The sequence below is a fragment of the Topomyia yanbarensis genome, chromosome 3 (assembly GCF_030247195.1).
Source record: "Topomyia yanbarensis strain Yona2022 chromosome 3, ASM3024719v1, whole genome shotgun sequence".
Taxonomy (NCBI): Eukaryota; Metazoa; Arthropoda; class Insecta; order Diptera; family Culicidae; genus Topomyia; species Topomyia yanbarensis.
Genome location: NC_080672.1, coordinates 318943122 through 318960144, shown reverse-complemented (window position 1 = coordinate 318960144; position 17023 = coordinate 318943122). Strand labels below are relative to the sequence as shown.

At 39.8% G+C, this 17023-nt stretch overlaps 1 protein-coding gene across 8 annotated transcripts in view; it reads left to right on the top strand.

The window, feature by feature from the left end:
- The window catches only part of LOC131691939 (protein disabled), a 42549-nt gene extending 33180 nt beyond the window's left edge, over positions 1-9369 (top strand). For 7 of the 8 annotated variants that reach the window (XM_058978714.1, XM_058978713.1, XM_058978709.1 and 4 more), the window contains 5 exons: positions 759-1310; positions 1368-1706; positions 1769-4454; positions 4522-4626; positions 4692-9369. In XM_058978714.1, the coding sequence (XP_058834697.1) occupies positions 759-1310; positions 1368-1706; positions 1769-4454; positions 4522-4626; positions 4692-7012 (6003 nt within the window). In that variant the 3' untranslated portion in view covers positions 7013-9369. The remainder of the gene's footprint in view (positions 1-758; positions 1311-1367; positions 1707-1768; positions 4455-4521; positions 4627-4691) is intronic. The other variant, XM_058978715.1, reaches the window with a different exon arrangement.
- Positions 9370-17023: the final 7654 nt, after the last annotated feature.

Sequence of the window (17023 nt, the reverse complement as noted above, 5' to 3'; positions counted from 1 at the left end):
CTGTTCGACTGTCTCAAGTGTGAGCGGAATACACACCAATTTGTTTTCTTTATTGCTCTGTGTTTTCGCAGTGTGAGTTTATTGGCTTCTATGACGAATATTGTGTATCTGTGATCCGGCAGACTGCGTTCGTCAGAAACGTGCCAACTCTTTATATTTTTCGTTATTTGAGAGCTGCATAATGTGAGGTTCAGTACTTGGCTTCTAGCTGGGTTCATAAATGTTGGTCAACTATCTTGTTACATACATTGACATCATTTGACGAAAGGTATTCTAGCAGGTACTCACCTTTGGCATTCATATCCGTGCCACCCCATATTGTGTGATGTACATTGACATCACATCCAATGATGAAGGGCTTGTTTATGCTTCTTGAATACTTTATGAGGGCATCGATTTCAGAAGGTGGTGTTGTATCCGTATCGCCAGGGAAGTAGGCAGAGGCTTGCCCCTAGCCGTCGGAGTCTCCACTGTTATTGCAACAACGTCTCGTTGAATGAATCCTGTAATGGGAGAGATCTTTATTGCTCCGTTCATCAGTCCGAAGATGCTGCTTTAGATGTAAAATGGCATGAAAGGTTTCCAACTCAATAAATAATGAAATAAACGATACCCGCCGCAATAAAGGACTTATCTTTAATCCCGCTTCCAGGGACGGACGGATCCTCTATACATCCGCCCTTCTGTAGCGCAAGCAAATCTCTTTAATAATTTTATTTATTCAATGAATTCCTTATAACATTTTTTCTTGTTCTCAGGACTCTCTCTATCATCATCCAGTGCATAAAATATCGTTTATCGCGCAGGACATGACGGATTCACGTGCATTTGGCTATATTTTTGGATCACCCGACAGTGGACACCGGTTTTTCGGTATCAAAACCGACAAAGCTGCCAGCCAAGTGGTGCTGGCGATGCGCGACTTGTTCCAAGTCGTGTTTGAACTGAAGAAGAAAGAAATCGAGCTAGCTCGGCAGCACATTCAAAGCAAAATTACGGCACACGAACACCAGGCCGTTGCGATGTCCGCAAAGAGCGCTAGCGCCGACGGTTACGGCAAAAATCTGTCTATTGATGGAGCCGCTGGGTCTCTAGCTGGATCTAGTTTAATCGGCACTGGTAGCTCTAAAGCGAACATGAAAAATGAAAAATCACCGGAATCTGTAGCCGACCTTGTCGATCTGGAGCAAGAGCTTAGTTCCATTCAACGTGGTATCACTCAAATGGAAAGGATAACACCTGGCGAAGTCCCCTCAAAAAGTGTTATTGATGACGACCCCTTTGGAGATTCTTTCACTAACATTCCGCCGGTAAACGTAGCATATAGTCGTAATCGTTACTTGTATTATTACTTGTCACTGTTCCAGGCCTACAACCTCCTACCACCCCCTGAATCAAGCAAACGCCATCAAAAACTAAGTCATAAATCAACCGAAAATCTGCCTGTCGCGGAGTCTGTTACAGCAAACGCATCTTCATCCCCACCGGCTCCACCTGCACCATCGACTCCGGCTGCACCAACTACTATTTTTTCACCTCCACCGGTCAGAGCAATGCCAGGTCCCGCACCGCCAACAATGTCTACGAGCAACTCAGCCCAAAACGATGATTGGCTTAACTCACCACCTAATACGTCACGTTTCGATCCCGATCCAGTGAAATACTCGGACGAGCTAAATCTCAAAGATTTAGACGATGGATTCAAGGTAAGTGAATTTGGGTTTGAAGTGACTTTTATTAGTTCAATAAATCATTGCCACGGTTTCAGCAGTCCCTGTCGAATGCACCTCAACCGTCATCCTACACGGATGTCTTCACCGACTTAGATCCACTGGGGACGGGAAAAATCAAACCATATATCGATAAAAAGTATTTCTTCCAAGAGCTGAAGAATCCACCGAAAAAGGTACTGAAAGATCTGTCTGGCATAGACAGTACATTCAACGCTAACTTTTCTGCTGAAGATCAACAACGACAATCGCCACAAACTCTTCCGCCTAGCACAAACCTGACGGATTCTGGTAGCGACGAAATGTTCAAATCATCACACGACAACAAACCGGGAGAATTATCGGGAACAGATTTCCTTGACCCGTTTGCCAACAAGGTTGTAGATCCGTTTATGGAAGATGAAGACTTTTCTAAACTTCACATAGATCCATTCGATATGAAGTTTTCTCGAACAACCTCTCCAAGGCAAGCAGACGGTAGAACGGTGGACGATAGGACAACGAGACTTACTACACAGCAGAATGACGTGAAAACAGATGAAAGCCCTGTCGCATATAACGGTCCGCTTCAAGTGACTTTACCCCCGGAAAGCTGGGCAAGTTATATCAGCCAGAAACGTCTCGAGCGACAGAATTCCGATTCAAACAGTTCGGCAGGAGCAGGGTTTACCAGCACAGCTAGAAATCGTCCAAACGTGTTCAAACAGAACACTGTCGATGTGATCTCGAGTATCAGTAACAGCTCGAAAAAGATGAAACCGAACCTGTTCGGCCAAAAGTTTTCGAAGAGAGACTCAAACAGCATAAACATGCGCCGATTGCAGGAAAGCGATTCTTTAAGTGAAAACGAAGCTCCAGAGCCTCCTCCACGGCCTGATTCTGGATCGCACATTGAGCCACCTCCGTTACCTCCAAAGAAACAATTTGCTGACATTGTGATACGACCTACTCCTCGATCTGGTCCAACTGTTTCTTCCGGTTCACAAGGATCAGAAAGTTCCAGCAAGGAACGATATGAATTTGTCGGTTCTAAATTTGAGCTTAGAAACCAGTCTGCTAATGAAAACGCTCCTCCATTGCCATTGCCATCAAGGAAAGTAAACAGGAGTGAAGGATCTTCGCCTGGGCGCCCATTCAGAAGATTGAACGAAGAAGACGATTATCTTCAACCGATCACAGTAAGATCGGAGATTCCGACACTGTTACCTCCACCGCAACGCAAGGATGCTTCGAAAACAAGAGCCGCACGCAAATCTGAAACCGATCCACGCAATCTCGATGAACCGACACCTCCGGCATACTCCAAGTCTCCTACATACAGAGATAAAGAATCTCTTCTGCCGGATATCACACTCAGTCAATTATTAACACTAGGCATCGATGATTTGGCTACTAAATTAAACGTTCCGGTGACCAAGTTGAGCACAATGACCTTGGTTGAACTAACATCGTATCTGTCTGAGTTTATAGAAAATACTAAAAACTCACCTTCCTCGGCAGCATCGTGGAATCAGGAAGCAGACAATAATGATTCTCCGGTGTTCAAGGTGAATTTTGAAGAACAAAATGATGCAACCTTCGTTGCCAAGTTCGACGACAACTTTGGCGAAGATAGCACGTTTGTGGCCAACTTCGATAACCTGAATCTACAACCATCGCAGTCCACGACACGCCCATCAGCCGTTCCAGTTGTTGATAAGTATGCTGTATTTCGGGAAATCATTGAGAAGGAAATTGGTCCATCTCAGGAACAACAAAAGACTGAATTGGAACGAGCCGTATCGGATATGGCTTCGTTAGATTTCGACAAAGAAGTCGCTAGTGAAATGAACCGGCTCTCGCCAAATATGAACGTGGACCAATTTGTACCGTCACCATCACAGTCGCAAACATTTACGGCAAATAGTCCTCTCTCGGTACCGATGACCAAAATCGACACCAAGATTACTGAAGTCATTTCACACGCCAAAGATCGATATGCAGCTTTGAGAGATATCATACTGGTAGAGGATCTTTTTGAGAAACCAACACCGCCTCCGTCTGCTGCTACAGCACCAATAGCACGGATGGAGTCTTCTTCATTTGAGGATCGCGATACAGAAGATGAGCACAAATTTGAAGCTAACTTTGACGACATGCCGCAAAATGAAAATCATTCCCCGGAGATTAATATTTCGGATGCAGAGTATCCTCCACAACACGCCCGATCATCTCTATCAGGTCTTGAACCCCCAGATTCGCACAGTCTAAGCTCTCGCAACACACCGAAGGAAGATCTGGAAATCGATGCATTCATGCAGAAAGCAGTATCAAATTTGTCCCTCCACAGTACCGGGCAGCTATCACCGGCCCAACAAATGGTCGGTGGCCTTATAGTAAAATCGCCTCATCCTCCAAGCACAGCAACACCCCTAGGTCGACCAACGTTATCAAAGTCACCCCTAATCGCTGGAGCTGCCGCAGACTCTAGTCTACACCCTCAGAACATTTCAGTGGAAAGTCTAACGAAGGCAACGCTAAACGACATGAGCACCTCACCGATTCCACTGTCGAAATCCCCCGTTATAAAGACTTCACCAAACACAAAGTCACCATTAGACAGGGCGTTCAATGAGATAACTGGCGAAGGTGAAATTATAAAGAAGATCGATTCGTTACAGAAACGATCGTCTGGATCTCTCAGTGACGTTGACGAATCTTCTCCAGAAGCGGAACTTAAACAGGGTAAGTTCTATCAAGATAGACTGTTGAATGATACAGTATTCAATACAATTATTTTCTGATCTGGTAGCCTCGAAGCTGACTCCAACCAACACTGGTGAATCCTGGGCAGTGTTTGATCAGTCCGTACCTCCAGCGGGACCAAAGAAACCGGAAAGTGGCCGTCAACCCAGAGGTAAGAAACCGTAGTACCATATTTGGAAGATTTTAGTAACTGACAGTCACCGTTTCTCGTTTCAGGTATTGACAAAAATGGTCCCGAATCACCCTGCTCATCTGAGCCGAAAGACGAATGGAAAACCGATCGCGATTACGGTCGACGTTGGCCGCACAAGGGACAAACTTCGTCCTCATCGAGAGACGTTTCACCGTGGGACGAGGATGGTCCGGAGTTTCGTAAACGACCACCAAGCCATCATCCTCCAACATCTGGTGAACGGTATCACCATCCAAGGATGCCCCCTAGGCGTATCAATTCCAACGAAGAAGATTATGAAGATGATAAGAAAGATCGCGGCGATCGACGGCGTCGCATGAAAGGTCAAATCAGCTCCCGGAGTCGCGAGAACTTCGAAGACGAGCACTGGTATCACGAGCATCCCAGCTGGTCACCGACGGAGGACGATGAGCGACCAGATCGATCCAGATCCTTCGACAGAAACGTTTACGAGCGGAGCACCTATGGACCACCGTATGAGAAACGGGAACCGAAAAGTTTACCACAGTATGATAGACGGGATTATAAGAACTACGACAAGAGGAAGTATTATAGGGAGAGAGGTAGACCCAACTATGAGTATGATCCGTACAGCGAAGGATATGATCAGCGAATGATGAAAGGTCGAGTAAATTACGAAGATGTGTATGAGCGGGGTCCGCGTGATGCGAGGGTTTCTCGCGAGTATTTTTACGAACGGGAACAGAAAAGTTTTGACCGCGACAGTAACGAATCTTATGAACGAAGGAGCTTTGGTAGCGGAGATATCTATGGGAGTTTGGATAGTCGGGGAGATTATCGTGAAAGAGATCGCTACTTATCGTTGGATAAATCACGCCCATTACGACGTGGGATGCGGAATGCGGGTAGTGCAAGGTTAGATGATCCTGACCAGGATTCAGAGGGTGATTTGATTGGCATCAGGCGAAATGATGCTAGTAGTATACATCGTTCTAGTCAAAATATTCGCAGTAAACAACATCAGGTAGTAGACGACGAGGTTTGGGGCGTGTCAATGGGTGGAAAACCAGGCTGGAAAAGGCCTTCCAGTGCAACGGAACAGGAACGACGGTACAATGAGAGCAGGAGAATGATGTTGAATACATCTCTTGCGGGCTCCGATGGTGAGAAAGATCGTCGCTTCCGGAAGAAGAGTAGAACTCGCTCTAAAGAACCGGATACAAGACCTGGTTATGCCACTATGCGTTATCCACCACGGTCAAAAGAAGACTATTTTGACTATGAGGCTGACGTACGGGGAACTGGTAGTGGTGGTGGAGTATACGACAATGATGATGAGGAGGATGAGGATATTGGCGGTAGTAAAATGGCGGGAGGAGGCATGGACGAGAGTCCTTCATACTATGGAAGACGACAACCTCCACCACCGCATTACAAACCGACAACTCCCCGATCGGAAGGAAGAAATCTCAACGATTCGCTCATAGCGCAGGAAGCGAAGAAAATGGCTCGTTATGAGTACGAGGAAGAGGCGATGCGGCGAATGAAGAAGAGCAACAGTCGAGATCTGTACTTCGAGGGAGAGGACAAAGAACGTTTCAGCGGTAAGTTCGGTTCGGGTAATTTCGAAACAGTAACACCGCCTAAAAGTGGTAAACATGTGCGGATGGAGTTTGAGTTCGATCAGTTCAGTGACACTCATCAGTCAAATTGTGAGGGCGGTGATGGATTTGAAAGTGATTTCAACTCTCCAACAGCTCCACCTTCCGGAGTGACTCAGGGTCCTCATCAAAGTAGCAAATCATTCCGGTTTTCGAGTGATTTCTCGGAAAAGGATTCCGGTCGGCATTATCAAAATCTACAGCATAGAAATCAACCTCAAGGATTCAGTGGCTTCGAAGCAGATTTTACTGCACCGTCAAGAGTAGCACCAAGTTCTCAGGCTGCTTCGAAGCTACGATTCAGTGAGAACGTTACCGTTTCCAAGTTCAACTCGGAAACTAACACAGCCGGGACACATATGTTCGAGGATGATTTCGCTGGCCGTTCCGACAACGAGCTGGAAGATCAATGGACACCTGACATGCATGCTCCGGTGACCGGTATGAACGGTAGCAAAAAGATACTGAAAACTTCTAGCCAACCGCAGCCCCAACCGCAGGATAACATTCGGAAGTCGGACAGTGTCAACATTTTTGCCAAAAAGGTTGAAGATCCGTTCGAGGATGACGATTTCTTCGCATCGGGAGGCAGCACCGGAGAAAAAGATCCATTCGAGGGAACAGCCGCTAAGAGCCGAGCTGACGCGGGCGGTCAGTCTGAATCCGCTGCCGGTCAGTCCGGGTGGGACAAGAACTTTGCAAACTTTGATGATAACATCTGATTACTCGGCAGCCTGATGATGAACAGTAACATACTCAGTCGTCAGCTCAACCGCAGTCTCAGCCAGCGTCAGCAATATCAATACTGTTGCCAAAGCGAACAACAGCGATACTCGCTTGCAAAGGATATTAGAAAGCTTTATATGCGCATCAAGCATTTCAATAGGTACGAGGTATTTGTTTAGGCTTAATGAGTTGTTAACTTTTAGCATTGGTAGCCGACTGATTTAGATTTATTTCGTCGTGGAAAGTCACCTTGCTAGTTGTATCATAATTTATTGTGCAATTTGTACACTTCATCTTCTTTCAATTCGCGCACTTATTCGTTTTCGAAAGAGAATAGCAAAATCGGTTGTACAACGATCTCTGTAGAAATATTACTAAGAATTATGGAAATCAGTTTTCAGGAAGAAACTAAAATTTTAAGAAAAAATATTCACTTTCCGCGACTTGTTTATATTTCAAATGTGGAAGTGAAATTGAGCAAGGATAAATTGTGAGCATGTTTCTTTTCAATTTGCCTGCATAACATTTCTATTGTTTGACGACTACTACACGAAGGCGTTTGTTACGCCAATGCTTTGATCATTGTACCGTCGTTCCACAATTAACAATGAATGTCGAAGGAGCATGTGTTAGCCATAAAGTGATATTACTCGCATAGAACCCGTGACTTGTTATAAAAGTTGGATGAATTTTTAATTTTGTATCATTACAATTGGCTCGACAGTCCGATGCATTTTAAGGAAGATCCCGTATGGTCATTAAATAGAGTTGTTCAATGTAAAAAAATCTCTCCCGTTAAGCTATTATATAAACAATCTCATCTTAAGGTTGAACTAACCGGAACTATGAACAGCATGCCACCTGCAATAAATAAAATCATTGAAATCGGTGTCTTTTGTGATAAATTGTATTGTTTTGATGACACTGTAAAATGTATTTCGAGGAAAATCTCTAGTCATTTCCATTCAATTCATATCGATTTTCTCCTACTACTTTAGCTACTTGGTTGTTTTGCGGTTGTCACCATAAAATAATATTTACACCAATCCACGATGAAGTCTGTTCAGGTTGTGTTACATCCAATCGCAAGAAAATATTAATTTTAGCATTTACTCTCCCTATCAAATACACTGCACACAAAACTAGACAGAGCACTAGCAAATATGTTTAAAATGTAAACCGAAACCGAAACGAAACATTTTATCTTAAGAAAATAAATAGTTGGGATTCAAATCGTATCACACTTATCAAATATTACAGCATTCTAGGCAAATCGCTGCCACTGGCTTGGACAAACAGTTGATCTAACAGAAGTCAGTAGTCAGGGTGAACACTAATTGAACAGAATAGTAAATGAACAAAAAACACCACGAGCAAAATATTGATTTTTTCATAGCTAGAAAAATGTTTTAAGTTAATAACTGATTATACAATGCTTCATCAGACCACTAGAAAAGTAATCGATTGGTGTTTTTATGTAAGAAGAACCAAGGCATATAATAAGCTTAGACTACTTTCAGTAGCTACGCTTTGTGTTAGTTCGGTAAATGAGAATACTCTTAGTTCTAAATTCAGCATCACAATTTTGTTCTCGTTCTTCTACAAGGAACGATTTTTCCATATCTTCCGTTGGACAGAGGGCAGCTCCTTAATCGCGAGAAGTCGTGATAGTTCCTACCATGTCAGCACATATGCGCTTTCAAACAGCGAGAACGGATGTAGTGTACACTAATAAAAACTGAAAGCAAATTCCCAATTCTCATATAATTAATGCAATTATTCATTCGTTCGCTGTTTAAATGTTGATAAGCTACTCAAATCAAGAGACAAATGCCATGCAACTCCAGAAATGCCAAGTCTCTGGAATATCAAATTTCAACACACGAACGGTGATCGAATACATTTTATTATCAACTTTATTAGTAATTTTGCAATTTAATTTAGACTATTAAAGCTAACTTGTTTGATCCAAGCAGTTTGTCAATGTGTTGATATTATTGCACTGTGCATAACAGACGAAAATCAGAATAAGAATTTTAAACACAATTTACAAACGTTATGTAAATTTGCTTTGTATATTTTTGTAAAATATTTATTGAATTATACGTTAATGATAAATTGTAAAATCATATAAATGTAATTAATAAATTAATACAGAACAAAATCCAATTAATATTAACTGAAATTCACGTAGATGTTTATTATTATAAGCATAAATCAGTTACAATTATGAAAATAAACAAATGATGGCGAACAAACGAAGCAAGATAACATTTCGTAATATAAACCTAATGTTGAGTTGAGATTAACCTAATGCGAATAAATAGTATGTGAAATTTCAATCCTTATCAAACACGTACTTTATCACTAAATCCGAAAGACTGCTATTTTGAGCATGAGTCTGACCATGATGACAGCATTCGTAGTTAATACTCCGTGATTTGCCAGAGCAAGCGAAATTGCACAAAACATCAACGAATGGAGCCTGGGAGTAGCTATCCATTTTCAATGTGTACGTTTCGAGAGCTCTATACTTTGAAATGCCAATAACGGCGTCGGTCACGTCCTCACAGTCAATGGGGAAAGCAAAGGAATGTTAGTGTTAAATGTGGCTACGGAGACCGTGTATACCTCTGCACCTCCAAACTTGACAGCTTTTGTTAGTAGGATGGGGTAAAGAATTACACAAATCTGGATTCGTCTTGATAAGTGATACGATCTATGCAACTCTCAGAAGTGTTATTATGTGTTTATTGCTCGAGGCAGCCGGCTGTCGAGAATTTATAATAGATTTATCGTTTGTTGAATTAATTTGGAAATGCTTGGAATGTAAATAAAGCAACTTATCATAAAAAAAAATTAAAGGGTTGTGTACAGGACACGACCACGGTGACATTAAAAATATAGCTTTTTTCAAGAGCGTGCAAATGAATTTTATCTATCACACATATCGACACACGTTCTTGTTCACTCGCCTGTTTTCATATGTTACAATTTGCTATATACCCTCCCCATTAAAACATAATTTATTGAAGGTCTTTTAACGGTAATCTATTAATTAATCAAGTATCTCACTAGGTGATTGGCATTATTTGGCTGATCTATCTAGTAAAAATAGGCTGGTCTGTCCAGAAAATATATTCAAAAGAAAAGTTCCATATTGAGAGCTGTGATGAGGAAACCCACGCCCGCCAACGGAAATATACAGATTCTCCATAAAATATGAAATTTCATTTTCCATTTAAATTTTCAATAATGTACTAATGAACTTAAGTAAACAATCTTAAGTTTAAGTATTTCTTGATCGATTAGTGGTGGAAAAATGAAATTATTTGATAAATTACATTGTTATGCAACGTTCGCACTACCAGTTAAAACGGGTTTTTATGCCATCTTGGTGACATTTTTCTTGTTGCTAATTATTAAAACGTGTTATAACTCTGTAGTGTAAACATTGTATTATTAAACCAATTCTGCAGCATTTTATGTTATATAGGTGTTTTATGTGGTAATAGGACTGACATAATTATATCTTCAGTACAGCGGTTTGTTTCATAATTTAAAACAGATTTATTTTAAAATTTAAACCCAACCGTATTTGTTGTATACTTTAAAACGCAATTAGAACTGTGTTTTAAATACATAGGGTAGGACAGATATTCTGACTGGTTAAACTGGGAAAACAATTTTAAGTCCAGTAACGCTTAAGACATGGCTTGAATTTGAATCGAAAAAGAACACCCGCTTCAACTGCTGCTGGGACGGTAAGTTCTGTTTTAAAATTTTCCGTTGTGTGCAGTACGAAACAAAAGTGTTTGAAATTAGAAAACAAAAAGTTCTGCTGGGAATGTGATTGTTTCCGATGCAATTACACTCAGATTTTTCACGCAGGGGATAGAGCCCGTGTAAATGAAAACCGCGTAAATTTAAAAAAAAACGCGTTAATGAAAACCGCGTAAATTTCAAAATCCGCGTAAAAAACCTGAGTGTACTCTCCTATATAAAATACTACGCTGCTGAACAGTGCAATAACTACAGAAGCACGTTGTCAGATGCCTTACTGATAAAAAACATATAACCGAAATATGAAACATGAAAACCAATAGGCTCTTTACCCTACGCAGCTACAAAGCGCCGTAAACATGGATTAACAAGTTACAACGCACACGCATGCATAAAAATATATTTTTTTCAAACGCAACACTCTTAAGCAGCACACACCGTATTGAATTAAATCCAAACCACCCCGCCCACCCACTTTGCAAATCATTCTGTGACACCATGCTGGTACCCGACAAATCCGCACACGGCCACCGCTGCCGAAAATGCATAGCGTCTACCGCTTATTGTAGTGCCCAGACGCTGCAGCCATGATCTTACCCGTTCGACATAAGAACCAGTGTTGCCACATTTTATTCTGTACCTGGAGTGAACAAATCTTTTCCATCTGTACTATTTTTGAGAAAATCTGTACCAAAATCTGCACCTTAATGCACAGTTAATACGTTCGTTTAACTAGTTGCCTAAAGTATATTCTTTTCTTGTATTTCTTCGTTTATGCCAACTAATCTGAGGTACTGAGCTCTTTTGTAAAATCTGTACACACTTTCTCCACATTACTTAACTCTCAGCCAAACAAAAATTTCAAAGTATCTTTTTACAATTTTAGTTCCGGAAATCTGTACCATTCTGTACTTTTTCACAAAATTCTGTAATCTGTACCGTCCAGAATCTGTACCAATAAAAATCGAAAAATCTGCACTTTTGTAGATAAATCTGTACTTGTGGTAACACTGATAAGAACAAAAACTGATTCAAACGGGTACGCGTCACCTCTATTTATAAACTAACCGTATATGGTTTAGTCACTTAGGTGCGAGTGTGTGCAAATGCCAACGTTACCGAAAATCGATAGCGCTTATTGCATCGCCCGGAGACGACGTTGCTCGTGTGGGATAAGAGCAACGACTGATTTAAACGGACATGCGTTGCTTCTATTTATGACTTTTCGTGTTTCATTGAGCAACTAAGCTGCCCTCTTTTGACGGCTGTGTCTGAGAAATCTGCCTCACGAATGGTATTTTTCCCGTTTTTCGTGAACTTTTTAATTTTACCAATTTCCAAAAGTCTACTTTTATTAGGGAGATATTAAATTATTACCAATATTTAAGTTAGGTGTTTCTGAATCGGTTGGTGTATGAATGATTAAAATCCATCTAGTAATATCGGAGTTATAAGCGTGCAAACCTTACATAGTTTCGTTACATGGGAGATAGTTTAGATTTTAGAATGACCCCTAGCCCCAGATAGTGGAGTAAGACATTTTTAATGTCAAAACAAGATTCGGACAGCCTAAGGTTCTTAGAAAACTTCAGAAACCGATTCCAGCTTTGAAGGAAAGTGACAACATACAGGTCGGACTCGATTATCCGGGGATTCGATTATCCGTGATTCGATTAACCGGGGAAAATGATTCGATTATCCGGGTGTTTTGAAAAAAATCAAATTTCAACTATAATGTCTAATTATAGTGCTAATTCCATCATTGCCGTCAATAGAACGTTTTTTTCGGGAAATTGGGGGGTCTAGGGTTAACCTCCTTTCAAATTTTAACCTACCTCAAAAATAGCTTTTATATGGGTTATTCCGCGCAAAGTGACTTAAAGAAACAAAACTTGGAATCGACCATCATGGATTGGAACCAGTTTTGAAGAAATTGTTCCTTTAGAGATAATATATAATAACCTAAATTGTTGTGTCGTTTAAACAGCCCCTCAGTCCATGGGAACACTCTTAACTGTTATGTGTCCGACGCGGTACCCGCATACCTTTTTAGGTTACAAATAATGAAATTCCGATGTTTTATCCTTAGCTGGAAATTGAAACTTTGTGACATCTTAGAACTTCACTAAGTCAAGCTTTTGGGATAATAATGTTTTTGATATAGTAAGAAGGGAGTGAGGAGGGTCTCCTGAATATTTTACTATGTCACAGGCCGACGTGGATACCCGGGTACCCCCAAAACTGAAATGCCAATAACTAAGGTAATTTCCAACCGATTTTGATGCTTTTGGGTGTTTTGGATTCAAGAACTCATCCACTTTTAAACTTGGTAAAAATAAATCGGGTTATTCCAACCGGTTCCCGGGAATCCGGATTTCCGGAAGCATGTTCCAGTGCTTGGATACTATTTGTGAATTTCAATGGAATACTAGCAATATGGGTATCAAAATTCTTGGCATAGCATCAATAGGCTGTACCTCGTGGTATTGGAACCATTTGGTGATTTTACCCCGAAACAGACATTCCGGAGCAGGCTCCCGTAGGGCCGTGAATGGCAAAATAAATAACAGGCTTCCGAAACAATTTGAAGAGTTTTGATACTCATTTTGCTAGGGCATTATTTAAATTTACAAATCATACCCTAGTACTGGAACATTACTCCGGAAAATCCGGATCCATTCATTGGGTTCAATGTTACAGAATCCAAAAGTGGACGAGTTCCTGAATCTAAAACATCAAGTGTCAAAATCGGTTAAAGGAAGCCATAGTTATGAGCATTTTAATTTTTGGGTACCCTGGTACCCTCGTTGGCCTGTTATAGGTGTTTTTTTGTTGGACACATAACAGTTAATTTCAACAAATTGTTTAAAAAAATGTTTTTCTTCGGATTATATCTCTGGTACTGTTTGCACTAGAATCAATCAGCGAGATATTTTTATTTTAAGATTTGTTTAGGGATTTCAAAAAAATGAAAAGTTTTTAATGCCAATATTGCCAAATATGCAGCTTTTTAATTTTACACTAAAAGTACATTTTTCTCGTTATTCATCGGTTACTGTAGGCCACATAAAACGTCATTATACCTACATTGCTCGGTCGGTTTCTGGCTATCTCCTGGGATTATGATGACATGCTTCTCAGGATTCTGTTTGGGATACTTTTCAAGATTCTGATCGAAGTTTTCCTAGCATCCAAATGGAATCTATTTCAGAACTTCGTTTCAATATTTATCCGTATTTCTACGGTTTTACATTTCTTATAAAAGAAATGTATAGAATTCGCTCAAACTTTCAAGATTTTTTCCGAGGCCCGGAGGGCCGAGTCTTATATACCAATCGACTCAGCTCGACGATTTGGGACAATGTCTGTGTGTGTGTGTCTGTGTGTGTGTGTATGTAACGGACAAATTCTCATTCGTGTTTCTCAGCAATGGCTGAACCGATCTTATCCAAACCAATTTTAAATGAAAGAACTAAAAAACAGTATGAACGCTATTAATTTGTTTTTGATTCTGATGTTTAGTTTCCAAGATATGAATGTTTAAATGCGTAAAAAGGGCGTTTTTTGCAGTTTTTTGAAATTATCTGCCAAAATTGACAATATAGATTACCAAATCATATGTTTTTAGACAGCTTTAACGAATACCTTTCGAACAAGCTATAGATTGTAGAAATCGGACTATTACCAAAAGAGATATTTAACATTAAATGCGGACGAAAGATTTTTATCATTTCCCATTGCCAGAAATATGACCAAAAACATGTAATCTATTATTAACGCCAAAACGGCTTATTTTAGGTCAATAGTATCTTCGGAGAATTTAATGGAGGTAATATGCCCTTTCTTTTGGAATTGTGCTTTTGCTGATTAATCCCCCTATGAGTGAGATATTTTTACAAATTTTCTTGGAAGTGATTATATCGAAATGATGTCTTCAGCAAATTTGTAGCTCTTACTTTTGCGAATAACTTTACTGAAGACTTTAAATATCTATTTTGAATACTTTAAAAGTTATGGCTTGTTTGTTGATTACTCTTTGTCGCCTATTTATTGTTCAATATAGTAATAATCCATTGAAATAAGCTAAACATTATTTCGATAAAACGACTTTTGTATTTCATTTTATTATCTACAACCGCTAGAAATAATCACCGAACACTTCCAAGTTGTCTGGAAGGAACTTGATACCTTATCAGTACAAAAATGTTCATTTGTGCGAACCTTCTGACTGCAATTTTTCTAACTTATAACCATCGGATCGATCTGAAACATATCGAAAAATGAAAAGCGAATTTAATAACTCCAAGCAACGGCGTAGCCAAAAGAAGGTTTCGGGGTTTAAGACAATACAACCCCCCCCCCCCCCCCCCCCCAACATACCCAAAAAAAAATATTGGATTGAAGTTGAAAATTTATGGATGCTGACTGATTTAATTCAATATTACAATAACAATTATCTGATCCGTGGATTGATAACCTGTTGTTGTTAACATCATTAGGACTTTTGATAAATTGTCGGAATGGGGTCCTGATATGTAACTGATCTATTGGTCTTGATTTCACAGTTGTCTAATTGCATCAATATCAAATTCCTGCCTGAAAACATTCCAATAGAAAATTCCAGAGTGCTGTAATCAATCATAATCCTCAGATTCATTTTCAAATTGATCTCTTTTTTGTAGAAATGTATTGTAATAAGGGTCTTTATTTAATAGGAAGCGAAGTTAAAATTGATTTAATGTCTATGAAACATAAAAACTGCTCACCAAAAAATGCATAACTTTCAACATTTTCCAAAAATGTTTTTGGCTTTCTCATTCACTCTAAAATTCGTCAATCTAATCCCGACCCGGAGGACCGAGTGTCATATGCCAATCGACTGAGTTCGTCGAGATCGGAAAATGTCTGTGTGTGTATGTATGTGTGTGTATGTGTGTATGTGGAAAAAAATGTGACCTCTGTTTCTCAGAGATGGCTGGACCAATTTACACAAAGTTAGTCTCAAATGAAAGGTACAACCTTCCCATCGGCTGCTATTGAATTTTTTATTGATTGGACTTCCGGTTCCGGAGTTACGAGTTGAAGAGTGCAATCACACAGCAAATTCTCATATAAACTGAAATGAAAAATTTTCAAAAACAAATTTGTATTTTTGATGCCAAATGACTTTAAAATGCATGAAACATTGAGATGTTTGACAAAAATTGACTTCTTTGGACTTTGGTACATTTTTGCCTTTCTCATATAGAAAGGTTATGCAATCACTCTAAAAATCGTCAATCATACCGGCCCGGAGGGAATATGCAGTGAGGGGTTGCTACTTTAAAATTAAAACTAATTTAAAATTTCTTAACAAGTTGGACCTCCCGGATCTTTCTCCATGATCCGCCGCTGGTTTCAAGCGATGTTTCAGTATCACATAGTATCTCAAGATCGTGGCTGTCGATCCATTGTATGTATGTGCAAATCGTACTGAACATGTAATATTCCTTTCCACCATTGTATTGAACATAACCAGCCATGGAATCGTAGTCTGGACAAATGAGAAAGCACAATTGCACCACTAGATGGATTAAAACAGGTTTTTATTTTGGGAATGCGTCGAGTTGAGACGAAAACGTAATATGATTAATAACGAGGATAACACTTTCCGAATGTAGAGAGAAATTTATGAAAAATGACGATTTCCATTCGACTCTAGCAGGTTCTGATCGATTTTGATGAGCATTTGATTTTTGTTGTACGATCAATTGTATGTATAGGCCAAATGTTTAAAAACAGTAATTTAAGGTCAAGATAACATCATTTTGAAACCGCCAATTTCGGAGGTTTAGTATCTTCGATGACTTTTACAAACGTTAAACAGCGCATCATTTGATAAAATAATTTTGACGGTATATCGTCCAAGAAGTATTTATGGTGAATTTTCTCAGGTTAATATTCATGACTACAATAAAGTCTCAACAAATTCGCTAAAGACACGAACTCTGTTACTATTTTCTGAAAAAATATTTCTGCATAATTTTAAAACTTCAAAAATTATGGTTTCGGAATTATGCCGTTTGGACAGTATGATCGATTTTCACCAAACCCCCACCAAACCGAATTTCTGGCTACGCCGCTGACTTCAAGTAAGTAGAAACAAAGTTGTTCTACACTCGTTCACAAGAAACTTCTTCGAATGCTGAATATCTATTATAATACATTGACACCCCAATTGTATC